At 46.5% G+C, this 27,092-nt stretch overlaps 1 protein-coding gene across 1 annotated transcript in view; it reads right to left on the bottom strand.

Annotated features, from left to right (window-relative positions):
* Positions 1–27,092, bottom strand: part of EXOSC8 (exosome component 8) — a 55,991-nt gene that overhangs the window by 19,461 nt on the left and 9,438 nt on the right. Inside the window, exons 3-7 of the mRNA XM_033947993.1 lie at positions 24,803–24,866; positions 23,594–23,667; positions 18,825–18,870; positions 7,182–7,287; positions 7,043–7,088 (exon numbers count right to left, since the gene is read on the bottom strand). Coding sequence (XP_033803884.1) covers positions 7,043–7,088; positions 7,182–7,287; positions 18,825–18,870; positions 23,594–23,667; positions 24,803–24,866 — 336 coding nt within the window. The remainder of the gene's footprint in view (positions 1–7,042; positions 7,089–7,181; positions 7,288–18,824; positions 18,871–23,593; positions 23,668–24,802; positions 24,867–27,092) is intronic.

The following is a 27,092-nucleotide window of genomic DNA, read 5'->3' as shown; positions in this document are numbered from 1 at the left end:
GCGATAGGAAGAAAGGGCCTGAAGGCTCGACCAAGGAACAAAAATAAGAAGAAATATATATATTTAGTTTGTACAGACTGAAGAACTTATCAACAAGAAATAAAGAAAGCCAAAAGGCAAAAAGAAACTGACGGGAAGGCAACGCAATTTTGGACAGAATCCAAAAAAATACAACTTCTTCGCTCCGCGGAAAATGAAGAACTGAGGAACTGTGAGCTGACATCAGGCAGGAAGACACTTGCGCATGTGTGGTACAGGCAGTCTTGAAACTCCGTAAAGCTTAAAGTGACGATGCACATTTCACTGTTCGTACCGGATTCCATGGATGTCGTCACACACGTGAGAATATGCTGCCTGCTTGTCCTAGGATAACCAGCCTATTCATTCTTGGTTTTGTTTAGCATTTACTACCAACGTCAACAGAGTAAATATTAACATTATGCAGCATATAAAGAGGCCTACTCATGTCATTTCTCATGGAATGGTATGTGCTATTGTAGGTCAGACATCCCAATGTAGTAAATACAAATAAACTGTTCGAATGTAAAATGTGAAGGACAGAAACGTATGCACTTGTCACACTGCTTTTGACTCCCTTTATGATAGCATGAAGGACATACACTAGCTTTTATTATAATGGAACACAAAGGACTATACAGTGGAGTAGCTTGATCGTTTATAAGAGGGCCACAACCCAAGGTAACAGGTCAGGCAAGGATCTGCAAGTGTTATCATTAATCTGATATCAATGAAAGTCTTCCCCCAAGGATACAAATATTTATCTGCAAGTGCCATGCCATACCATATCATGCTAGCATCACAGATAGCACAGTTACTTACCGTAACAGGTGTTATCCAGGGACAGCAGGCAGATATTCTTAACACATGGGTGACGTCACCGACGGAGCCCTCGGTACGGACCTTTTTAACTAGAAGTTTCTAGTTGGCCGCACCGCGCGTGCGCGAGTGCCTTCCCGCCCGACGGAGGAGTGCGTGGTCCCCAGTTAGGATAAGCCAGCTAAGAAGCCAACCCGGGGAGGTGGGTGGGACTTAAGAATATCTGCCTGCTGTCCCTGGATAACACCTGTTACGGTAAGTAACTGTGCTTTATCCCAGGACAAGCAGGCAGCATATTCTTAACACATGGGTGACCTCCAAGCTAACAAAGAGGGAGGTGGGATGGTTGGCCATTAGGAAAATAAATTTTGTAACACAGATTGGCCGAAGTGTCCATCCCGTCTGGAGAATGCATCCAGACAGTAGTGAGTAGTGAACGTGTGAACTGAGGACCAAGTGGCCGCCTTGCAGATTTCCTCGATGGGCGTGGAGCGGAGGAAAGCCACGGAAGCAGCCATAGCTCGGACTCTGTGGGCCGTGACAGTTCCTTCCAGTGAGAGACCGGCCCGAGCGTAGCAGAAAGCAATACAGGCAGCAAGCCAATTTGAAAGTGTCCGTTTGGAGACAGGACGACCCAAACGGTTGGGGTCGAAAGACAAAAAGAGCTGAGGGGCTGTTCGGTGAGCTCCGGTACGATCAAGATAGTAAGCAAGGGCACGCTTACAATCCAGCGTGTGCAACGCCTGTTCCCCAGGATGCGAGTGAGGCTTAGGGAAGAAGACGGGCAGCACAATGGACTGGTTGAGGTGAAAAGCTGAGACCACCTTGGGAAGGAATTTAGGGTGGGTACGCAAAACAACCTTGTCATGGTGAAAAACAGTGAAAGGTGGGTCGGCAACCAGTGCATGTAGTTCGCTAACCCTCCTGGCAGAGGTGATGGCAATTAGGAAAAGCACCTTCCAGGTTAGAAGCCTGAGAGAAGTAGTGGCAAGAGGCTCAAACGGAGGTTTCATAAGAGCTGAGAGAACCACATTCAGGTCCCAGACGACAGGAGGAGGCTTGAGAGGCGGTTTGATGTTGAAGAGGCCTCTCATGAATCTGGAAACCAGAGGATGAGCCGTGAGAGGTTTTCCAAAAATAGGCTCGTGAAACGCAGTGATGGCGCTGAGGTGGACTCTGATGGAGGTAGTTTTGAGGCCAGCGTTGGACAGAGAGAGCAAATATTCCAAGATAGTTTCCACCGCTAAGGAGGTGGGTTCCTGATGATGCCGGAGACACCAGGAGGAAAATCTGGTCCACTTCTGATGGTAACATTGGAGAGTGGCCGGTTTCCTGGACGCGTCCAAAATGAGGCGGACCGGTTGAGATAGGTTCTCCGGAGAGGTCAGCCCGAGAGAAACCAAGCTGTCAGGTGGAGCGAAGACAGATTGGGATGTAGCAGAGACTGATGCTGTTGCGTAAGTAGAGTAGGAAACACAGGAAGAGGAATGGGCTCCCTGGAGCTGAGTTGGAGCAGGAGGGAGAACCAGTGTTGGCGAGGCCACCGAGGTGCGATGAGAATCATGGTGGCGTTGTCCTTGCGGAGTTTGGACAAGGTCCGCAACATCAGAGGAAGTGGAGGGAAGGCATACAGGAACCGATCCCTCCAATCGAGCAGGAATGCATCCGGGGCCAGACGGTGAGGAGAGAAGAGTCTGGAGCAGAATAGGGGCAGTTGATGATTGTGAGGAGCTGCAAAGAGGTCCACCTGCGGAGTGCCCCATCGAGCAAAGACGGAGAGCAGAGTCGGGGGGTCCAACGTCCACTCGTGGGGTTGAAGGATGCGACTGAGATTGTCGGCCAGAGAGTTCTGTTCGCCCTGGATATAGACCGCCCTGAGAAAGAGATTGCGGTCCGTGGCCCAGGTCCAGATGCGCAGAGCCTCCAAACAGAGGGGGCGAGATCCGGTACCGCCTTGCTTGTTTATGTAGTACATGGCGACTTGATTGTCCGTGCAGAGGAGGAGGACTTGAGGGCAGAGGAGATGTTGGAAAGCCTTGAGAGCGTAGAACATGGCTCTGAGTTCCAGGAAATTGATGTGATGACGACGCTCCTGTGGGGTCCACAGACCCTGGGTGCGTAGATCTCCTAGGTGAGCTCCCCATGCGTAGGGGGACGCATCTGTGGTGATGATCATAGAGTGGGGGGGCAGATGAAAAAGCAGACCCCTGGAAAGATTTGAGGAGTTCAACCACCATTGGAGAGATTGCTGAAGAGATGATGTCACAGATATGGGATGAGAAAGAAGGTCCGTAGTCTGTGACCATTGGTTGGCGAGAGTCCACTGAGGTGTACGAAGGTGGAGGCGTGCCAGAGGAAGGACATGTACCGTCGAGGCCATGTGACCCAGTAGGACCATCATCTGTCGGGCAGGGATGGAGGGGTGCCTGAGTACCTGACGGCAGAGATGGAGCAGAGTTCGCTGGCGATCGGAGGGGAGAAAGGCCCTCATTAGCGTGGTGTCCAGAACTGCTCCAATGAATTGAAGTCGCTGGGTGGGAAGCAAGTGCGACTTGGGGTAGTTGATCTCGAACCCCAGGAGGTGGAGGAGAGAGATGGTGTGATGAGTGGCTTGTAGCACGAGTTGAGATGAAGGTGCTTTCACCAACCAATCGTCCAAGTAGGGGAACACCTGGAGGTTGTGAGACCTGAGAAAGGCCGCTACCACTATAAGGCACTTGGTGAAGACCCTGGGTGAGGAAGCGAGGCCGAACGGTAGCACCTTGTACTGATAGTGATGGTGCAGTACCTGGAACCGCAGGTAGCGGCGAGAATTTTGATTGATGGAGATGTGAGTGTAGGCCTCTTTGAGGTCCAGGGAACATAGCCAGTCGTGTTGAGAAAGCAGAGGGTAGAGCGTGGCAAGGGAGAGCATTCTGAACTTCTCCTTGACCAGACACTTGTTGAGGTCCCTGAGATCGAGAATGGGACGGAGGTCTCCCGTCTTTTTGGGTACCAGGAAGTAGCGGGAGTAGAATCCCTGCCCCCTTTGATCTGGAGGCACTTCTTCGATGGCATTGAGAAGGAGGAGGGATTGAACCTCCCTCAGGAGGAGGGGGGTTTGAGATGAGTTTGAAGCAGACTCTACGGGAAGGTTGTCCGGAGGTAGAGTCTGGAAGTTGAGAGAGTAGCCGTGGCGGATGATGTTGAGGACCCACTGGTCCGATGTAATGATTTCCCAACGGCTGGAGAAAATGGTGAGACGACCTCCGATGGGTTGTGGAAGAGGTAGCAAGGGTGGATGACTGGCTATGCCCTGGAGAGAAGAGTCAAAAGGGCTGAGTTTGTTTAGTAGGCTGAGGAGGCTTAGAGGGTTGAGAGGCCTGAGATCGAGCCTGAGCATGATGTTGCTGTTGACGGGGCCGCCTAGATTGCTGGGGAGGCGGATTGAGTGGCCTGGCTGAGAACCTCCGTTGATAAGATGTTTGTGGCCGATAAGGTCGGGTAGGCGGTGCCTTCTTTTTCGGCTTGATCAGGGTGTCCCACCTGGTCTCATGGGCAGAGAGTTTCTGGGTGGTGGAATCCAGTGACTCTCCAAAAAGCTCATCCCCGAGACAGGGGGCGTTGGCCAGACGGTCCTGGTGGTTGATGTCCAGGTCGGAGACTCTGAGCCAGGCCAAGCGACGCATGGCTACAGCCATGGCAGAGGCCCGAGAGGTGAGCTCGAAGGAGTCGTATATTGAGCGGACCATATACTTGCGCATTTGGAGAAGGCCAGAGATGTGCTGTTGGAATAGCGGGACCTTGCGCTCAGGTAGGTACTTCTGGAGGGCAGACAGCTGTTGGACCAAGTGTTTGAGATAGAAGGAAAAATGGAAGGAATAGTTGTTTGCCCTGTTGGCAAGCATGGCATTTTGGTAAAGCCTCTTGCCAAACTTGTCCATGGTCTTACCTTCTCTGCCAGGAGGGGTAGAGGCATAGACACTGGAGCCCTGAGTCTTTTTCAAGGTGGATTCCACCAGAAGGGACTCATGGGGCAATTGAGATTTGTCGAATCCAGGAATAGGGATGACACGGTAAAGGTTGTCCAGTTTACGGGGAGCACCCGGTACCGTGAGGGGATTTTCCAAGTTTTTGTAGAAAGTCTCCCGTAGGATGTCATGCACGGGAAGCTTGAGGAACTCCTTAGGAGGTTGCTCAAAGTCTAAGGCTTCTAAAAAGGCTTGGGACTTTTTGGAGTCAGATTCCAGGGGAAGGGACAGAGCAGCAGACATTTCCCTCAGAAATTTAGAAAAAGAGGACTGTTCAGGTTTAGAGGTGGCATCAGGTGCCGATGGTTCCTCATCAGATGAGGAGGGATCCTCCTCGGTACCGAGGGGAGTCTCCTCCCATAAATCAGGGTCCCTGACCTCTGGTGCATGTCGGGACACCGGGGTGGAGGGTGCGGTGTGGCGAGTCTTGGACAAAGATTTACCAGAGCGCACCGAAACGGTACCGGGGGAGGACGATCGGCGTCGTTCTCGGTCCCGAGAAGAGTGCCGTACCGCCTGGTGCCGAGGAGGATCCACTGTGGGTTGAGAATGAACCACTGGATCATCATGAAGTTGTTGGGCTGAAAGGATCGGCATAGAGGTGTTTACCGGTACCGAAGGAGTGGACACCGGGGGCTCGGTGCGGGGCTCGGGCCGGTCTGGTACCGGAAGGAGCGGTGCCAGGATAGAGGGTAGCAGTTGTTCAAGTTGTTTCTTCAACTGCTCCTGAAGCTGAGTTTGTAGAATGGCCGAGATACGGTCATCTAGGGGTGGCATCGGAACCGCTTTCTTTTTCTTCGGTTCCTTGGATGCCGCTCCACGCCCCGGCGATGAGGAGGCCGATGACGAGGCACTCACCGATATCGGGGCGGAGCGTTTACGGGACCGGTGCGATGCCGGTAGAGACGGTGTCGCCACCGTAGCAGGAGGGCGCTCGAGGGAAGAGGAAGGCTTCTTAGCCGGCTTACCTGGCGCCAGCGGCGCCGATGCGGGGTCGGTCGGTGTCGAGCTTGACGGTGCCGATTGTTGCGGTACCGCCGTTGAAGGTGAGGAATCCATCGCCGACTCGGTGCCGAAGAGAAGGGTTTGCTGGATTCTTCGGTTTTTAAGAGTTCGTTTTTGCAAAGTGGCACAGCGGGTGCAGGAGTCCGCCCGATGCTCCGGACCCAGGCACTGCAAACACCAATTATGTGGGTCAGATACGGAGATCGGGCGTGCACACCGCTGGCACTTCTTAAAACCGACCTGCGGGGGCATGAAGGGGAAGATAGCCTCCGCAAAATCGAAGTCCGAGGCCTGTATAATGGCAACAGGCCCCGCCGGGGCAAAAACGAAAGAAAAAGGAAAAATCAAAGTTTTTTTTTTTTTTTTTTTTTTTGCAATTCAAATAAAAAGGAAAACCGAAGGTAGAAGGAGAAAAAATTGAGAACAAAAGCGCGAGCGGGAAGGCAAAAAGTGATTTCAACGGCCGTTGAAAAAATACACGCGTCTTCTTCGCTCCGCGGAAACGAAGAAACTGGGGACCACGCACTCCTCCGTCGGGCGGGAAGGCACTCGCGCACGCGCGGTGCGGCCAACTAGAAACTTCTAGTTAAAAAGGTCCGTACCGAGGGCTCCGTCGGTGACGTCACCCATGTGTTAAGAATATGCTGCCTGCTTGTCCTGGGATAATACAAGTTAAACCAAACAGCAAATGGATCAACTGCTTTCAAACAGATGTGACAACAAAGGACCCAATATTCCGCTAGTAGCATCAGTGTTTTGCTGACCACCGTTGGCATTAAATGCAGAAATTCAATGCCGAGCTATGTCCAGCGCTGGCACTGAACTTCATTTTCCAGAGCCAGCAAACACATGGCTGGTTAAGTGCAATATTCAGCATTTCAACAGCAATGGATTACTGCATAAAGACAGGATTGAATTTTATGCAGTACTGTTTATGTGGTTGCTTTGGCCAGTTAAGTGCTGAATATCAACAAAAGTATCAACTTCACCCCTGGAACACTACCAAAATAGCCAGATTTCAGTTCAATGTTAACTGGTTATTGTCAGTAGCACTAACCAGTTACATGCCATTGAAAATTAGCAGTTGGACCCAAACATATGATTTAACTGGCCAAGAGCCATTTCTGGCCAAAAACTGCTTTAAATAATGACCTCCAAAATGTGTTTTTAAGTGTTAATCTGCTTCATACCTTGCCATTTGTAATGCACAAGTCTTCTTTCAAAACAATCTGTGAACTAGACAGTGTGATTAAGAGAGAGAAAAGGAGGTCAGCAGGTGATTGTTACCTAACAGCTTGTCTGAAAATGATGACTACTATAAGCTCTCACTTTTCAATCACATCTGCAATGAACTGACTGGCCACTTGTGCCTCTTCTCCAGGAGGGCCAGGACGAAATCTTGACGAACACAGAGGTGGTAAATCCACATTAGGAACTGAAATCAGAGTCCTCAAAAGTTAAAGTATCTTTTCCTTAAACAAAAAAATAGCTGTTTACATTATACTGGAAAATATTTATTAAATAAAGCTTTTTCTTCTACATTCCCAGTTGACCTGTCATCTCCGGACCAGTGTGTTCTGACAACTGGAAATTAAAAATACCAGTAAAATGCTTTATTTGGAATCTGTTTATGGCTCCCAGTAGCAATAGTAGCAAGAAGTCTGACTCCTAGACATCAATACACCCAAGATACTTAAAGAGCACTGTCAGTGACTGTATGATTAGTTAAAATTTATATAAATATCAGATTTCTCCTATTGACTTTATTTTGTGTTCAATACTCCAAAGTAGAGAATGACACGGGGACAAACTTTTCCCCGTCTCTGCAGGAACTCATTTTCGTAGCCCGTCCTTGTGAGTTCTTTTCCTGTCCCTGCCCCATTCCTGCAAGCTCTATCTTCTGCACAAGCCTCAAACACTTTAAAATAATAAATGTTCAAGGCTTGTGCAGTTATGGCATAACTTACAGGAATGGGAAAGGGGCAACGACAAAACTCAAGGGGATGGGATGGGGACAAATTTGTCTCCATGTCATTCTCTACTCCAAAGTATATAACAGTCTACCCCTACCCAAAAATGGCACAAAAAAATGTATCCACCTAATCTAACAAATCCTATGAACTTTTGAGAAACAAAAAGTGGCTACTATTTTATAGTAGAGATGTGTGATCTCTTGAATGCATGTTATAGATCTATCCTACTTTTACTGTGGTGTTCCTTTTCATACCATTTTTTTTTTTTTATTATACCTTGCAAACTGCCATGATCACATACGTTCAGGTGGTACAGAAAATTTTAATAAATACAAAAAGTTTAGTCGATAGGGAAAGTGATTTAACCAGATAGGATTGCAGTGTTGAGGCCAACCAAAACTGCAGCTGAAAAGTATCAACTGGTTTTGAACAAAGTCAATACCAAAACTGAAAACTTTGGTTGTGTGAATGTGAACCAATAAGGCCTACTGTGGAATGTCAGACCTTGTAATCTGCAGCCCTCTGATAAACCTACAGGAGATTACTCTACAGTCCCAGAACTAAAAGGGGTCATTCCATGTTTAAGTGGTCTAATTTTAGAAAAAGTGCCCCACCTCACCATCATGGATTTTGATGAAACTTTGTATGCTGATTATTACATGACTCAAACTAACTTTGGTAAAGTTTAAGGGCTCCTTTTATCAAGCCGCGCTTGCAGTTTAACACGCGTAGAAGCACGCGTTAAACCACCGGCCGCGCTAGCCACTACTGCCTCCTCTTGAGCAGGCGGTAGTTTTTGGCCAGGGGGTTAGGGCGTGATGAAACGTCGTGCACGTTAACCTCACTAGCGCGGCTTGATAAAAGGAGCCCTAAGTTTTGCCAGTGGAATACTTGTGGAGATATAGCTTTTTATTTGTTACCATACTGCTACCATGTACAGTATCCTTGCAAGATTTTCACAACTTTGAGTCAAAGTATTTCCTTGGTTAGATAAGTAAAACAAATGAAACTTGGTGATCTTGTACAACTTTTTGAGATACCCTCAATGGAACTAATGCGGATTTTCATTTTTGAAACTAATGACATGTAAGAAGTGTCAAAATGGTATGAAAAAATGGCACGGTAGTGGTATGGTATGAAGCAAAGAGATGTTCCACTGAATCAACCCACACTGGAGAGGAAACAGAACGGTTAAGGAAGACCAGTTCCTAGGACTCGCAGCAGCATACCTCAGCCTAACATCCAGGGACTCAGACTTTGGGACTTCGTACACAAAACTAAATTTTCAGCCTGGGATCAATACAGTCATTGACAATATCTATATCTGTCCAGCCAACAAAAAAAAGTTTTTGTTTGCCCTTTGATTTGATACCTTATCCACCTGGGACCCCTGATGTAGGCGTGTTTACCGAAACACGGACCATGTCGGATCCTTTGGTTTGGTTCAAGGTGGTAACATTAACCACACTCGTGATTTTGGTTTAATAAATTTAGCCTGCATTTTTGTACATCTGTCTGCAGTTTTCTTTGCTTTGGTTTGTGCTCTATTCACTGCAGATTGTATTGGATTTTTTCCTTTTGTTGTTTGCTTTGGATCTTAAACTTTACCAGAGTTCAGTTGTGTCATGTAAGATTCAGCATACAAAGTTTCATCAAACCCGTGATGATGAGGTGGGGAGCCCTAGAACACTTGACATGGAATGACCCCAAGAACAATCTAACAACTGGGAAAGCCATTTTAACAAGGCCTTCTCAACTAGTCTGGCATGTTTAGGTTCCCACATCAATGCAGATGTAGTTAAATGTCCTCTGAGACAGGAACTTTGTGAGAAATTTAAAACAAGTCATAATAACCAGCTTTTTATACTTTCCCAAACTGCATAAACAACAAAAGAAAGTAGCACCGAGATATTCCCTGTTTTGTATTTAGTTTTAAACTGATTACGGACACACACGATATGTTATTATTGTAATGCTGCCTAGATATAGGCTGTCGATAAATTTTTTTAATAAATAAATAAATAGATTCTTACTAACTGCCCCCCCCCTTTTATCAAGTTGTGTTAGGGGTTTTATTACAAGCCACAGCGATAAAAGCTCCGATGCTCATAGAATTCCTTTGAGCATCAGAGCTTTTACCGCCACGGCTGATGATTAAAAATACCCCTAATGCGGCTTGATAAAAGGGGGCCTTAAAATAGGGTAAAGGAGTCCAGACACATAAGAACATAAGAATTGCCGCTGCTGGGTCAGACCAGTGGTCCATCGTTCCCAGCAGCCTGCTCACGCGACGGCCCTTAGGTCAAATACCAGTGCCCTAACTGAGACTAACCTTACCTGCGTACGTTCTGGTTCAAGTTTCAAGTTTATTGGCTTTTAATATACCGACCAGTAGGAACTTGTCTAATTTTGTCTTGAATCCATGAAGGGTGTTTTCCCCTATAACAGCATGCGGAAAAGCGTTCCAGTTTTCTACCACTCTCTGGGTGAAAAAGAACTTCCTTACGTTTGTATGGAATCTATCCCCTTTTAACTTTAGAGAGTGCCCTCTCGTTCTCTCTAACTTGGAGAGGGTGAACAACCTGTCTTTATCTACTAAGTCTATTCCCTTCATTATCTTGAATGTTTCGATCATGTCCCCTCTCAGCCTCCTCTTTTCAAGGGAGAAGAGGCCCAGTTTCTCTAATCTCTCACTGTACGGCAACTCCTCCAGCCCCTTAACCATTTTAGTTGCTCTTCTCTGGACCCTTTCGAGTAGTACCATGTCCTTCTTCATGTACGACGACCAGTGCTGGACGCAGTATTCCAGGTGAGGGCGTACAATGGCCCGGTACAGCGGCATGATAACCTCTGATCTGTTCGTGATCCTCTTCTTAATCATTCTTAGCATTCTGTTCACCCTTTTTGCCGCCGCACATTGCGCAGATGCCTTCATTGACTTGTCGACCAGTACTCCCAAGTCTCTTTCCTAAGGAGTCTCTCCAAGTACTGCACTGGACATCCTGTATTCTTGTATAAGATTTTTGTTACTGACATGCATCACCTTACACTTATCCATGTTAAACCCCATTTGCTATGTCGCAGCCCATTTCTCGAGCTTGTTTATTTCACGTTGCAGGTCTTCGCAATCCTCCTGCGTCTTCACTACTCTGAATAACTTCATATCGTCTGCAAATTTAATCACCAATTTCCAAGTCGTTTATAAATATGTTGAAGAGCACGGGTCCAAGCACCAAACCCTGCGGCATTCCACTCGTGACACTTTTCCAGTCCGAGTATTGTCCATTTACCCCCACTCTCTGTTTCCTATCTGCCAGCCAATTTTTAATCCACATGAGTATTTTACCCTCGACTGCATGGCTCGCAATTTTTCGAAGTAGTTGTTCATGCAGAACCTTGTCGAACACCTTCTGAAAATCCAGCTATACAATGTCGACCAGGTCACACTGGTCTACATTACGGACATTATACCAGCTTGATGCACGACCCATAATAAAAAAGCAGATTGATGTTACCGAATATGAGGACTATATGCTCTGAAAAACTACATTCAAGAGCAATATATATTTCAAATTATATTCTAATATATAAACTTCATTTTATTGTAATATCTCCCTACTAACACTGACTGGTATTTGTGCTTGAAAAAAAATCACTGCAGGTTCTTCTATAAAAGTAGTCAGCTTCTGCATGCCACAAGTTTGATTAAAATGCTGAATCTTTATCATATCCAACAAAGCCTGGACATTGTTTAGTATCCAAGCCAGAATATATATAATTAAAATAATGAAAGACCAAAATTTACCTCCATGCAAAACTGCCTCTGCATATATGGACCTCAGCTAATAAAAACTAAAAGCCACAGGGTTTTACAATGGTTGACTGTGCCACAGTGAGAGTGACAGTTAATGTCATATCTCCACAGAGAAGCTAATTCCTAAGGAGTTTATCACCCCAAATTTATAGACTTAAATTTCTGCTAAACCTTTGTATTAAAAGAATTTATATTACTATGTAATACCATAACCTTTATTTGCAATCACATTAAACAAAAATAAATGTAAAGAGTAACCCCAATTTCGTGAGATTGCCTCTAGAGATCATGGCAGCCATTCTGAGAGCAGATCCGTTATGGCCAGAAGTGACTGCGGATCACTCCTGCCCCGACTATACCCCTAGACCACCAGGGACTGTAAGGCAGGCCTGAGGGTAAGAGTGGGAGAAAAGACAAAGCACAGATTTTTAGCTTCTGTTGAAAGCATATAGTCAATTTTGGATGAAACCGAGACCGTAACTTTAGCCTTTTCACCAAAACTGGGCAGAAAAAGGATTTTGAGCTGGTTTCAGCACTGTAAGTGAAATTGAAATTCAGTTGGCCTCTATTGCAATGGCTCACTCAAACATTAATGTTCAATAGCACTTAAGCAGTCAGTGCCATTGAATATTAGCTCTGTCCACCACAACACTCTCTGGTTAAGTGCCAGGGGCAGAGTCAGGATGAACGGACATTTTTAGCACGTTGTCAGTATTCAATGCTGGTGCTCAGAAAACTACAAGGGATCTTCAAAACGTTTCTGCACTTTTGTCTTTTTTTTTTTTTTTTTTAAATACCATTTATTAAATATCTCAAAAGCAAATTACATCACTTTTCCACATAATCACCCTGTTTTGCTATACATTTTTCCCAGCATCCTAACACACCCTCTTACCACTTCTCCCGCCCCAACCATTTCCTGCAAAAATATAAAAGTGTGGAAACATTTTGAAGAACCCTTGTAGCTATGCAAGTAAGACCAGAAATAATGCTGTCTTAAATATGCCTAGTAGTTATCTAAGTACTGCCACTGAATATTGGCTGGACCCTGATAATTTCCAGTGGCCTGCAAAAGACCCAGGTATTCAGTGCTGATAGCCATGTTAGACCTAGCAGGTCTAATCTAGGTCTGATTCGGTCTGCCTTGGTCAGTGTTTAAAAATAAATCCAAAACTGACTGCTGTGGGATGAATAAGCAATGTTACTTACCGTAACAGTTGTTATCCAGGGACAGCAGGCAGCTATTCTCACTAGTGGATGATGTCATCCGACAGAGCCCCGATACGGACGTCTCACAAGCATATTTTGCTTGAAGAAACTCAGAAGTTTTGAGATGCCGCACCGCGCGTGCGCCAGTGCCTTCCCGCCCGATGCTCTGGGCGTGTCTCCTCAGTTCAGGTAGCTAGCAGAGAAGCCAACCCAGGGGAGGTGAGTGGGACGTGAGAATAGCTGCCTGCTGTCCCTGGATAACAACTGTTACGGTAAGTAACATTGCTTTATCCCAGGACAAGCAGGCAGGTATTCTCACTAGTGGGTGACCTCCAAGCTAACCTCAATGGGATGGTGGGAGAGTTAGCAACTTAGGAGAATAAATTTTGTAACACTGTTTGGCCAAACTGTCCATCCCTTCTGGAGAATGTATCCAGACAATAATGAGAGGTGAATGTTTGAACCGAGGACCAAGTGGCAGCTTTACAAATCTCCTCAATCGGTGTCGATCTGAGGAAGGCTACAGAGGCCGCCACTGCTCTGACCTTATGGGCTGTGACCTTACAGGGAAGGGGTAATCCAGCCTGGGCATAGCAGAAAGAGATGCAAGCCGCCTTCCAGTTGGAGATGGTACGCTTCGAGACAGGGCGTCCCAACTTGTTCTGATCAAAGGAGACGAAAAGTTGAGGAGCAGTTCTGTGTGGCTTGGTGCGATCCAGGTAGAAAGCCAAAGCACGTTTACAGTCCAGAGTATGAAGAGCAGATTCTCCAGGATGAGAATGAGGCTTTGGAAAAAACACTGGAAGTACAATGGATTGATTGAGATGAAATTCAGAGACCACTTTAGGCAGGAATTTCGGATGAGTGCGGAGGACCACCTTGTCATGATGGAATACTGTGAAAGGCGGGTCCGCCACTAAGGCCTGAAGCTCACTGACCCTGCGAGCAGACGTGAGGGCCACCAGAAAAACCACTTTCCAAGTGAGAAACTTTAGTGGAGCCTTGTTGAGAGGCTCAAAAGGAGGTTTCATAAGTTGAGAAAGGACAAAGTTGAGATCCCAAACTACTGGAGGAGGTTTGAGAGGGGGAATGACATGGAAAAGGCCTTTCATAAATCGGGAAACCACAGGATGAGCAGAGAGGGGTTTCCCTTGCAGAGGCTGATGGAAAGCCGCAATAGCACTCAGGTGGACTTGAATAGATGTAGACTTGAGGCCAGACTGAGACAGGTGTAAAAGATAGTCCAATACAGAAGATAGGGAGGCTCGCTGAGGCTCCTTAGAATTAGAAACACACCATGAAGAAAATCTAGTCCATTTTTGGGAGTAGCATTGTCGAGTGGCAGGCTTCCTGGAAGCCTCCAACACATCCCTCACCGCCTGGGAAAACTGGTGAGGAGTCACATTGAGAGGAACCAAGTTGTCAGGTGGAGAGACTGCAGGTTGGGATGAAGTAGAGATCCCTGCTGCTGAGTAAGCAGTGAAGGAAACACTGGAAGAAGGAATGGCTCCCTGCTGCTGAGTTGAAGTAGAAGGGAGAACCAAGGCTGCCTGGGCCATCGAGTAGCTATCAAAATCATGGTGGCATGGTCGGATTTCAGCTTGACCAGAGTCTTTTGAATGAGTGGAAATGGAGGAAACGCATACAGAAAGCGAGTCCCTCAATCCAGCAGAAAGGCATCTGCCTCGAGACGATGAGGAGTGTAGATCCTGGAGCAAAATTGAGGCAGTTTGAAGTTGTGGGGAGCAGCAAAGAGGTCTATCTGAGGCGTCCCCCACTGAGAAAAGATCTGATGAAGGGGCCTGGAATGGAGTGTCCATTCGTGAGGCTGAAGGAGACGACTTAAGTTGTCTGCCAAGACATTGTCCTTCCCCTGAATGTAGACAGTTTTGAGGAAGGCGTTGTGTCGAACTGCCCAATCCCAGACTCAAAGAGCTTCCTGGCAGAGGGAGGCCGAGCCCGTGCCCCCCTGTTTGTTGACATAATACATGGCGACCTGATTGTCCGTGCGAATGAGGACCACCATGTCGTGAAGCAGATGTTGAAAAGCTTGAAGAGCATTGAAGATGGCTCTGAGCTCCAGAAGATTGATTTGATGGAGTCGGTCCGCACTGGTCCAGAATCCCCGAGTGCGAAGACCATCCAGATGAGCTCCCCATGCATAGGTCGAAGAATCAGTGGTGAGAACCTTCTGGTGGGGAGGAGTGTGAAACAGCAAACCTCTGGATAGATTCGAAGAGGTCGTCCACCAAAGTAGAGACTGCCGAAGTGCAGGAGTGACTATGATGTGTCGAGTCAACGGGTCTGACACTTGAGTCCATTGAGAAGCCAGGGTCCACTGAGGAATCCTGAGATGAAGTCTGGCAAAAGGCGTCACATGCACTGTAGAGGCCATGTGGTCCAGGAGAACCATCATGTGTCTCGCTGAGATGGACTGGCGAGAAGACACCGACTGGCAAAGATGAAGAAGAGCATCCAGGCGCTGAGGAGGAAGGAATGCTCTGAGTTTGATGGTATCCAGAACCGCCCCGATGAAGGGAAGGGATTCAGAAGGCTGTAGATGAGATTTGGGAAAGTTGACCTCGAAGCCCAAACTCTGCAGGAACCAAATTGTGGGGTCGCCGAGATGACTCCTGGAGCCGAGGAGGCCTTGATGAGCCAGTCGTCGAGGTAGGGAAATACCTGAAGACCCTGGTTCCGGAGTGCAGTGGCCACTACCACCAGACACTTCGTGAAGACTCTGGGAGACGAGGACAGGCCGAATGGAAGCACTCGATACTGCAGATGTAGATGTCCCACCCGAAATCTGAGGAACTTGCGAGAGGCCGGATGAATTGGAATGTGAGTGTAGGCCTCCTTGAGATCCAGAGAGCATAACCAGTCGTTCTGCTCGAGGAGGGGGTAGAGCGAAGCAAGGGTCAGCATGCGAAACCGCTCTTTGACCAGGAACTTGTTGAGGACCCAGAGGTCCAGAATGGGACGCAGGTCGCCCGTCTCCTTCGGAACAAGGAAGTACCGGGAGTAAAACCCCCGGTTGTGTTGGTCCACAGGGACCGGCTCGACGGCCCGGAGCCGGAGCAAAGCCTGAGCTTCCTGAAGAAGAAGAGCGGTCTGGGTCAAGTTGGAAGGATACTCTCTTGGAGGATGGTCCGGAGGGACCCGATGGAATTGAAGAGAATACCCTTCCCTGATGATGGTAAGGACCCAGAGGTCGGTGGTAATGGCTGTCCATCGAAGGTAAAAATGATGGAGGCGACCCCCAATGGGGAAAACGGGGGATGGCAGAACGAGGTTGGTTATGCTCCCTAAGAGAGAGTCAAAAAGGCTGAGGAGCCTTGGGGACAGCAGAAGGCTGAGGCTTTTGTTGCGCCTTCTGGGGAGGCTGTCTCTTCGATGGTTGCCTCGCAGCTGGAGCCTGCCTTGGTGCATAACGCCGTTGGTAGATCAAGGGCGGCCGAGAAGGCCGACACTGCTGCGGCTTAGGCTTGGGCCGAAGAATGGACTGAAAAGATTTTTCATGGTCCAAGAGCTTCTTTGTCACCTTCTCGATGGACTCGTCAAATAAATCCGCCCCTGCACAAGGAACATTGGCAAGCCTGTCCTGGAGGTTCGGGTCCATGTCTATGGTCCGGAGCCATGCCAAGCGACGCATAGCCACTGAGCAGGCGGCCCCCCGTGCCGAGAGTTCGAAGGCATCATAGGAGGATTGTATCAACTGTAGTCGAAGCTGGGACAGCAAGGCCACGACCTCCTCAAATTCGAAGCGGGCCTGAGACTCGATGTAGGGTGTAAACTTCCGAAGCACAGGCAGGAAGAACTCCAAATACGTTGCAAAATGAAAAGTATAATTGAGAACTCTTGTTTATCATCATCGAGTTCTGGTACACCCTCCTGCCAAACTTATCCATCGTCCTGCCTTCGCGACCCGGAGGCACCGAGGCGTACACCTGGGACGGATGAGAGCGCTTGAGGGAGGATTCGACCAGCAGGGACTGGTGAGAGAGTTGGGAGCCCTCGAACACCTTATGATGAAACGTGCAGTACCGTGCATCCAACTTGCCAGGGACCGCAGGAATAGAGTATGGCGTCTCAAAACATCGCATGAACGTTTGATAAAGAAGTTTGTGGAGAGGCAGACGAAGAGACTCCGCAGGAGGATGAGGCAAATGCATGGTGTCGAGGTATTCCTTGGAGTACCGAGAACTGGAGTCCAAGGTAATGTCCAGGTCATCCGCCATCTGCCTGAGAAAGGAGGAAAAGGACAGCTGATCCGCCAGCACAGATCCATGAGAAGGACTGGATGTAGTCGAGACCTCAGGGTCCACCGAGGTCTGTGATCGACATGGTAAAGAAGAGACACAGGGCTCCTCGAACTCCGGTCCCGGCGGAGGAGACACATCCGATGAGGAGTACCCCCTTCACGGCAGTTTCTTCTGCGGTGACACTGTAGAATGCCGCGAGGAGTGCCGTGAACAATGTCTGGATCGACGCCCCTCTCGGTGCCGGGAGGGGGATCTCGAACGACGATGTTTAGAATGGTCCCCAGACGCCTCCAAGGACTAGATGGGACTGGAGGCCGTGGAGCGCAGAAGCGGGAGGTTGGATGCCTCTCGAGACGCAGTCCAGGCTTGGTAAGGAGTGCGGAAGAACACTTCCTGTGATTTGCGATGCCCAGGGCTTCGATTACCCGAAGGGGGATTCCACACCTCCTCGTCCGAAGGCGGAATGGGCTCCAAAAGGGGCATGTCACTAAAGGAGGCCCGCCTCGAGGGACCGGCCGCCAGCTGCTGCTCCTCCTTGTTAAGCAGCGAGAGCAACCGGCGAGGAGGAAGAGGAGGGGGTGGTCCGCCCCCCGAAGCCGGAACCGGGAGGTCACCCTGGATCGTGGCAATCAACTTGGGTCCCATGGTATGCATGAGCTCGACAAACTGAGCTTCCAAAAGGGACCGCAACGAAGCCGACACGGAGGGAGCTGCACCTAAAGTGGGACCTCCTGTACGGTCTTCGCGCTCCTTCGTGGTCGAGTGCTTTTGCTTGGAAGCTTTCGGCACTTTAAGAACCACTGGTGGAATGGGAGGAGGAGGTGCCTGATCCGAGGAGAGGGAGGAAGGCACGGGAGCCGCAGGCGGGGCCGAAACCGGAACAAACGAAGCCGGCTTCAGGAGACCCGGCGTAGCAGGAATGGTGGAGGGCTTCGCAGAAACAGGCGAAGCACCAGCCGAAGTCGAAGCTGAGGGTTCCTTCGCAGCTTCCATCTTGAACATCGACTCCCACAAAAAATAGCGACGCTTGAACGCACGCGCTTGTGAGAGTGGAACAAGGCCGGCACGATTTCGGGAAATGTTCTGGACCAAGACACTGCAGGCAGCGTCGATGCGGGTCCGTCAGCGAAATCGCGCGCTGGCACTTGCTACACTTTTTTAAACCGGTAATTGGCCGGGACATAGGCCGAAAAAGCTCCGCCGCAAGATCGAAGGAGCGGGGCCTGAGCCACGCGGCCGCCCCGTCAAATTGCCGGAAGAAATTTTTTTTTTTTTTTTTAAAAAAGAAACCAAAGAAAGAAAAACACACGATAAAGAGTAAAATAACTCAAAACCGCGGCAATAGAAGGCAAAAAACGGGAATTCGATCAGCATAGAATTGAAGTAAAACTTCTCAGCTCTGCGGAAAGAAAAGAACTGAGGAGACACGCCCGGAGCATCGGGCGGGAAAGCACTGGCGCATGCGCGGTGCGGGCATCTCGAAACTTCTGAGTTTCTTCAAGCAAAATATGCTTGTGAGACGTCCGTATCGGGGCTCTGCCGGATGACATCACCCACTAGTGAGAATACCTGCCTGCTTGTCCTGGGATAATTACCGTCTGCTTTTCAGAGTAACCAAACTATCCAAGTGGTTCTTAGGCCAAACATATACGTGAGTCTGTCTCTCATCTTCATCTACCTAAATACCATCCAGAAGTGTATAAATGTTGCTCACCGATATAGCCTTTATTGGGTGCATCTGCTGGGGGTGCTGAAAACTCCTGTAACACATCAAGAAGTGTATGTATAGAACTTAGTCACTTAAGCATGGTTTGCAAATTGCATCTAAAACCGATGGAGGGGCTAAGAGCTCTTCAAACTGAGGTCTAAAACAAGACTTACCACAGATTCCACTTAGATGAATAGCTACCAACTACCTGAGAGCTGTACTGTTGAACAGAGTCCCTACTAGGCTGCTAAGCAAATAAAGTGGGGGGGAGGGGAGCCCCTGTTGGCACAACTACTATAGTTCAGGAAGGATGAGGTAATGCAAACATGTATATTTCATTTATTAAGATTTATTAACCACTTTTAATGCACAAGCTTACCCAAGGCAATGTACCACTGACAATCTGTATTTCAGTAATAGCATAATAGTAATAAAATGACCAAATGTCTTCATAATACACAATTATAATAATGGTGATGTAAACTTGAAAATAGGCAAATTAATTTATGCTGATAATATAATGTGAGTAATTCACATATTTGAACAGCACAGTAAAATATTCATATAATAGAAATAACAGTTTAAACTTGTTACATCCCTAAAACATTAAAAGGCATGCATTACATTGGTTAAAATGTAATTTTTTAAATTGTATTTTATGTCTTAAATAGGAAAGACACCTTCACCAAAGAGAGAGTTCAAGAAGGGATTAGATAATTTCCTGAAGGAAAAAGGGATAGAAGGGTATAGATAGAAAAATACTATACAGGTCCTGGACCGGATGGGCCGCCACGTGAGCGGACTGCTGGGCATGATGGACCTCTGGTCTGACCCAGCAGAGGCAATGCTTATGTTCTTATGAGATAAAATGATATTTATTCAGCTTAAAAGCAACAACCGACCTATTGTTAGAAAGATCGAACAGCTGACAAGGTCACTCTAGCACAATAACTACTATTAATCATCAAAGGGGCCGCTCTAGAAATGGACATAGCATATGGAAAAATCTCACATTACCGTATATACTCAACTATAAGCCAAGTTTTTGGGCCAAAAAATGGCCCAAAAATGAGGGTCTTGACTTATATCCAGGTCAGCGTCCACCTGCCCCCCCAACCAGGACCTGTTGCAGGCCTCCAGCGGGCCTGCCGTAAGACCTGGTGATCCGGAACAGGAGCTATCCCTCCCACCTCCTGTCCTGACCAACTGCAATGGTTTTTAACTCCCTTTAACCTCCACCACGTACCTTTGAAATCCCTGGTGGTCCAGGACAGGAGGGATCCCTCTCGTTCCTGTCCTGGCCAACTGCGATGACCTTTAGATCCCCCCACCTCCCTTTCAAATCCCTGGTGGTCGAGAAGTGGTCTAGAGCAGTGATTCCCAACCCTGTCCTGGAGGACCACCAGGCCAGTCGGGTTTTCAGGATAGCCCTAATGAATATGCATGAGAGAGATTTGCATATAATGGAGGTGTCAGGCATGCAAATCTGCTCCATGCATATCATTAGGGCTATCCTGAAAACCCAACTGGCCTAGTTGTCCTCCAGGACAGAGTTGGGAACCACTGGTCTAGAGAAGGAGTGGTCTTCCCATGCTCCTGCCCCGTGCTAAGCTGCTAGCTGAATGGCTGCCTCAATTTCAAAAGGAATGGGGGGGAGGCAGAGGGAGTTAAAAGTCATTGCAGTCGGCTGGGACAGGAGGGATCCCTGATATCCCGGGCCCACCACTGGACTATCAGGGATTTCAAAGGTACACAGGGGAAGCCTGTATGGCATCAGGAGGGAGGGAGAGTGGACAGTATACAGGGCAGGAAGGGAGGGGGAACAGGGTGCAGAGCCTGGCAGGGCACTTGAATATTAAACACCTCTCCCCCCTCCCAGTTTATATTTGTGTCAATCTTTTTTCCTCCTTTTTGGGGGGCAAAAGGTTACCTTGGTTTATATTCAAGTATATATGGTAAACCCATTTACTAGCGCAGCTCACTAAAAGGGCCCCTTAGGGTCATTCTATATCAAGTGGCCTAGGACTCCCCAGCTCACCATCACAGATTTTGATGAAACTTTGTGTGCTGAATCTTACATGACCCAAAATCTTGAAAAATTTAACAAAAGCATAAAATTAAAAAAACTACCTTTTTAATTTTTTTTTTTTAATTTAAGTTAGTCCAATAAAAAAGGTATTAATTTTTTCCTTTATGTTTTTGTCTTATTTCTACATATTACCTTGAAGAGTGGACTAACAAAGCCACCACACCTTTTCACTGGTAAACTAGGATCCAAAAAAAAGCTGTGGAATAGATGTTCTTAATGCAAGTGTGAGTTAGGTTCTTGTAAGATACACACTCATCCACATAGAAGAGCAATCTTAATAAAGTTTATTGGATATATGTAGGATACAAGTTCATTCACATGAAGCAACAATAGTGTGGACCCAACACGGTCCGTGTTTTGGCTTTAATAGCCTTTCTCAGGGGTCCCGAGTATTGGGTGTGTGATGATTATGAACACAAGTATGGATGAAAAAGGTTTCTGCAAAAATCCTCTCTCCTAAATGAGCCTCTGGGCATAGTGAACAGCAACTTGTGGAGATATAGCTCTTTGTACAGTATCCCTGCACAATTTTGGCAACTTCAAATCAAAATATTTCCTTGGTTATATAAACAAAACAAATGAAACTTGGTGATCTTATATAGCTCTTTATGACCTATTCAATGGATCTAATGCAGATTTTCATTTTTTTTAATTGGCAAACATAAAAAAGCCTCAAAATTAGCCAAAAAATGGATGCACTAAAAAAATTTCAAAATTTATTCTTCTGTGTCTCCTGTAATAATGAAGCTATCCTAAAATTTTGTCTGCTATTTTGTGACATGACTTTGTTCTCAAATATACGATTTCAACTTATTAGCTAATTTTGTTACTTTAAAATTTGATTTTATGGGCTCCTTTTACAAAGGTGCGCTAGTGTTTTTAGCGCATGCACCGGATTAGTACGCGCTATCCGAAAAACTACCACACGTTAAGGCCCTAACACACCTTTGTAAAAGGAGCCCTAAATTTTGTGATTTTTCAAAAAGCATAAAAAATGGGGTATTTCAACCAGCTTTTGCAAAAGAGTCATCTAGAAATATTTTGAACCAGCTCTATTAGAAACAGATTGTTTCAAATCCCCTGAAAAAGTTGGTTTTGTTTTTCCAAAGCAAGCAAACTGTGCCTGAAAATAAGGGTCAAAGTCATAGAAGTTTCTGTGGTAAAGGCATACATACATTAACATCCAAATATGGTATCAAGTTGTACTTGTTATATGACTGTTCTTTTGCATTTTATAAGGAAAATATTTCATTGCATTTGATAACCATGCAATACCAGCCACGGGTGGGTCTCTTGGTTCAGGTTCCCAAATCTGCAGTTTTGGTTTCTTCATTGAGGCTCCAAAACCTTGAACTGGTATCTGTCTGGTTCCCAAGTCAATGACTGGGCAGCTTAACCTAGGTTCCCAAGCCTAAAGTATCTTCTATTGGTTCCCAAGCCGAAGTTCTGTCTTTATTCCTTCATTGCATTTTATTGAATTTAAGAGCCAGATTTGCCAAAATAGTTACTGAAAACTGATATTGTCCTGATGATGTAACTAATGGAGCAGAGAGCATGGAAACGAGATGGTCCAGTGCCCAAGAAATGTCTTGTCTTTCAGGCCAGTAAAATGAATTAGCAGGGCCATATAACTTTATAAAGGCATCATTTTCTTCTATCGATACTTCAACAATGTTGCCAATCCACAATTCATTATTGTAAATGAAAGCAATATAATAAGCAAGGAGCAGTTGCAATATTCTCAAGTCCAGCATTATAGCATCCTTATCAGAAGCTCTGGCCTGGTTTTTAGCACACGGACAAAATTACCGCGCGCTATCCAAAAATCTATTGCCTCCTAAAAAGGAGGCGGTAGTGGCTAGCGCGCTCAGGAATTTAACGCACGCTACTGCCCGCGTTAAGGCCCTAGCGCACCTTTGTAAAAGGAGCCCTATAAGTCTACAGTAGCTTGTTAAACATTGACCCTTATTTTTTGGCATTATTTGCTGGCATTGGAAAAACAAAACCACTTTTTTCATGGGGTTTGAAACATGCTCTAAAAGAGTTGGTTCAAATTTTTTTTCCAGATGACTTTTTCGTAAAAGCTGGTGAAACCTTTTTGACATTTAAAAAAAAAAAAAAAAAATCACAAAATTTTAAGAGAAATTGTAAAGTAACAAGGTTAGCTTAAAAGTTGAATCATATTTGAGAATAAAATCATGTCAAAAAATAGACAAACTTTTAGGGGGATAGCTTCATTATTACAGGAATCACAGAAGGCTAAACTTTGAAATTTTTTAGCGTGTCCTTTTTTGGCTCACTCTGAGGTTTTTTTATGTACGTCAATTTAATAAAAAGAAAATCCATCTTAGTTCCATTGAATAGATCTTAAAAAAAGTTGTATAAGATCACAAATTTTTCATTTGTTTTGCTTATATAACAAAGGAAATATTTTGACTCAAAGTTGTGAAAATTTTACAGGGATACTGTACATGGTTGTAGTATGGTATCAAACAAAAAGCTATATCTCCACAAGTATTCCACAGGCGAATCTTAAACTTTACCAAAATTAGTTTGAGTCATATAAGATTCAGCCTACAAAGTTTTATCAAAATCCGTGATGGTAAGGCACTTTTCTAAATTAGCTGTGCTCCATTAAACTTCTTGGTCATTTCTGACTCATGAAAGGCGGACACCACAATCGTACCGCTTTAATGCCGCAAAGAATGGTGGTACTTCCAAGCTTCACTAGACAAGAGCCGTCCGCAGTTGTGATTGAACCTGAAAGCCAACAAGAGTAGACTATAAAATCAAGCAGCCTATGATTAGTGAGCCAAGAAGAAGAAAAGGGAGAGTAGTAGTTACAGGCTAGAGCCTTGGTCTTCACTCCCAGTCCTGAGAGCCAAAACGGTCAGCTTTTCAGGATAGCCAAATGAATATGCATGAAAGAGATTGCATCCTACCAATTCTGAAGTTATATTAGCATGCCACCTATACACAATCATTCTTCTTATGCTAAATATAGAAGTTTTGACAAATACCATACCAACTTGGAAAGTGAAACAAGACCATTAGTTCCTAATCTATGGTCCACAAGGTGCCCACAGAAAACTGAAAATGTCTTCACAAGATTGAAACACATAGTGCAGGAAACTAATAGTGGTGAGAGGCTCAGCGGTGCATGTTGACCAAGATACCTATGGTAATAAAGTACCTTAAATTCTGAAGTAAAAGAAGCCATGCTTATTTCCCCCTTTAATCCGAAATGTACACCCAAGAAGGCTTAGAGCCTCAGTATTACTTCACTCAGCACATACTAGTGTTTTAAGGTTTTTGAAAGCTCCCAAACCAGTACTATGAATGTTTCAAGCACATGGACATCTATTTCAGCCTTTTAAGATGTCAATATGTTTTGAAAATAAGTGACTGTAGGAAGAAAAACCTATCATGACAGCAGGCATGGGAATAGCTTAATAAAGTTCTCATACCTATGGATAAAACAAAGCATACATACAAAATGCAAACAGTATAACAAAGAAATGCAAGGCCTAATTGCCCAAATGAAACACCATTAGAAGTGCTCCTGCTCTAAAAGCATGTCTGAACATGCAAGACTTTCATGTCTGTAAATATTCTTCTGTCATACTATTTTTTTTTAAAAATCCAGACTGCCTGTCTTCCTGCCATAGCCTTCTCAAGTTTCTATTTGTATTCTCATGTCTGAACAAAAGCATAATTCTTTATGGTGCTATCATTTTAACACAGTTAATAAAAATGCAGAGCTCTTTTAAAATTCCACATTTATGAGTATAAATTATTCCTCACTAGCTGTTTAAACAGATTTGATTTAAAATCGAACCTGTCCTACAAGCAGAACTTGCAAGAAAATGAACCCTCCAAGTATCCCATCTCTTACCGATGTTTACTGTGGTGGGTCTGAATTCTCCCAGTTCCCGTCCATCAGGCCGACAGTTCTCTTTCTACATAACAAGAAATCAGATGGTATTTTGTATTATGTTTCATGCAAACAAGGATTTCTAAGTAGCTCTTGTTCATCCCAAAATATTGATGAATCATGCAGAAGGCATGAGGCAGGTGTCACTGTTGAAATATAAAACAATAAGCTGACCTCCAAAACTAGTTAATGATAGCAGAATAATCTAAAAAAAAAAAAAAAAAAAAAGTTTCCAGCATGCTAGGCTGTTAAGCTTATAATCAAGAAAAAAGAACAGTCAGACTTACCCCGTTTTACTAAGGTGCGCTAAGTGTTTTAGTGCGCGCTAAATTTACATGTGTGTTAAACAATAATGCATCCATACACTAACATGCATGCATTAGCATTTAGCACGTGGTTAGCATGCACTAATATTTAGCGCACGCTAAAATGTTTAGTGCACCTTAGTAAAAGGAGCCCTAAGAATCATTCTTTAGCACTCTCCAGACCAGTAGAGGTTAATCTTTACAAATGGGTATATATCCAATCATGACCAGCAGGTGGAGACTGAAAACAAAACTGTTGGACAGTATATACTATCCTCCCTTCTCTATTTCCCTCAGTCTTCTTTCAGTCTCCAGCAGGTGTTGATGTGATCTGTACCCATCTCCCTTGGTAGGGCTGTTGGAATTTGTTTAAGGGGTTTATAGTCCCTGTTTTTAGCCAGACGGAACTTGGGCGGGCCCTGTTTGGGGGTTCGTCCGACCTCGGGGGTGTCAAACCCGGCGGGTCTCGAGCGGGGTCCCTCCCCCCACTTCCTCCACCTCCCCACATTTTTTTAGAGGAGCCTCAGCAGTAAGCCTTGCCCCCTAAATCAAGCAAGGCATATTGCTTAGAGAGCCTGTGGAGTCTGTTCTGTAAAAAAAAAAAAAAAAAAATCCTGAGGTAGTGCTGGTCTGGAGGGTTGTTTCCCTTTAAGAAAACTGTATTTTTTCATCTAACCGGCACTTTTTTATAGCTAGGTCGCGTATGGAGCAATGAGCACTTCTAAAGGGAAAAAGTGCTCATTGTGCTCCAGAAGCGAGGCACTCGCGGCCGGCCTGTGCAAGCGGTGTTCAGGCCGGTGCGGTGGAGGAGCTCCGTCGGCAGCGGCTGCAGGCACCCAGAGCTCCCCGCCGATGGTGCCTCGCAAGTCGGCTGGGAGCAGTGGGGAAGCCAGGTCTTCCCCAACCGCCCACGGAGGGATTCCCCGAGTCGCCGACGGTCGGGTTGTTGGGGATTCCCTCTCAGCTGATGTTTTGACAGCTGATGCCGGCTTGTCTGTTTTAGCGGCTGAGACTGTTCAGGTTTCTCAGCCGCTACAGGCTATGGAGGGAGCTTTTTTGGCAGGAAAGTCGCCATCTTCTCAGTCTGGCCCCTCCATTTTGTCTTCCACCTCAGGTGACCTTCCCCCTGTATTGACAAAACAGGGGCAGGTTTCTGCTGGGTCCCCTGCTGTGGCAGGGAGTCCCTTGGGACCCTCGGGGGGGTTTTCTCCTGATTTCTTTTTTTCTTTGTGCAGAGCCTATTTTCAGGCGGCTGGGGGTCCCGGATGCGCCCAGGGGGTTTCGGGGAGTGGGGTTTCCTCCGCGCTCCCTGCGGCTTTGCCTCTCTCGTCTGTTGTGGCGTCCCCTCCTCCTCTTCCCTTGTCCAAGCGTCCGCGGGTGTCGTGGGACGAGGATTTATGGTCGGAGGAACGTGTCGGTCTGGATGAGGACCTGGACCCTTCTGAGGATTTTCAGGACCCTCTCGAGGGGACGGCCGCTGGCGGCGGGTTGTCGGGTTTCCCGTCCTCCGGCGAAGAGGTGTCCGTCGTGCACCTTTTTCAGAGAGATGAGCTGCCGGACCTGATTCAACAGGTTTCTTCGGTGTTGCGTTTTGAGGATGCGCCGCCGGAGACTCCGCGTGTTGTCACAATCCTATCCCCGATGCTCTGCCTGTACCGGGTTTGGCTCCCACTAAAGCCAGCCCAGTCATACAGAGAGCGAATCATGGGGATAGGGTTGTGACCAGGAGAAGGGAAATAGCTGCATTCCCCTTTAAACTGGAAAATGCTGATTGTGAGGGAGGAGAGGAAAGTGAAGAGAATGGCCCTGGGCAGTCTCCTTGGGACCTCCCTCCCTCCTCCAACTCTCAGCTGAGGGAGATAATCAGCAAGCCGAGAAAACCTAGGCAAACTGTACAGGCAGCTCCTCCCCCTCAGAGAGCAGGGTGTGGGCGGGTGAACACTTTA

The sequence above is a fragment of the Geotrypetes seraphini genome, chromosome 6 (assembly GCF_902459505.1).
Source record: "Geotrypetes seraphini chromosome 6, aGeoSer1.1, whole genome shotgun sequence".
Lineage (NCBI taxonomy): Eukaryota > Metazoa > Chordata > Amphibia > Gymnophiona > Dermophiidae > Geotrypetes > Geotrypetes seraphini.
Note: the sequence above shows the minus strand (reverse complement) of the source record. Positions and strands in the feature narration are given on the sequence as shown.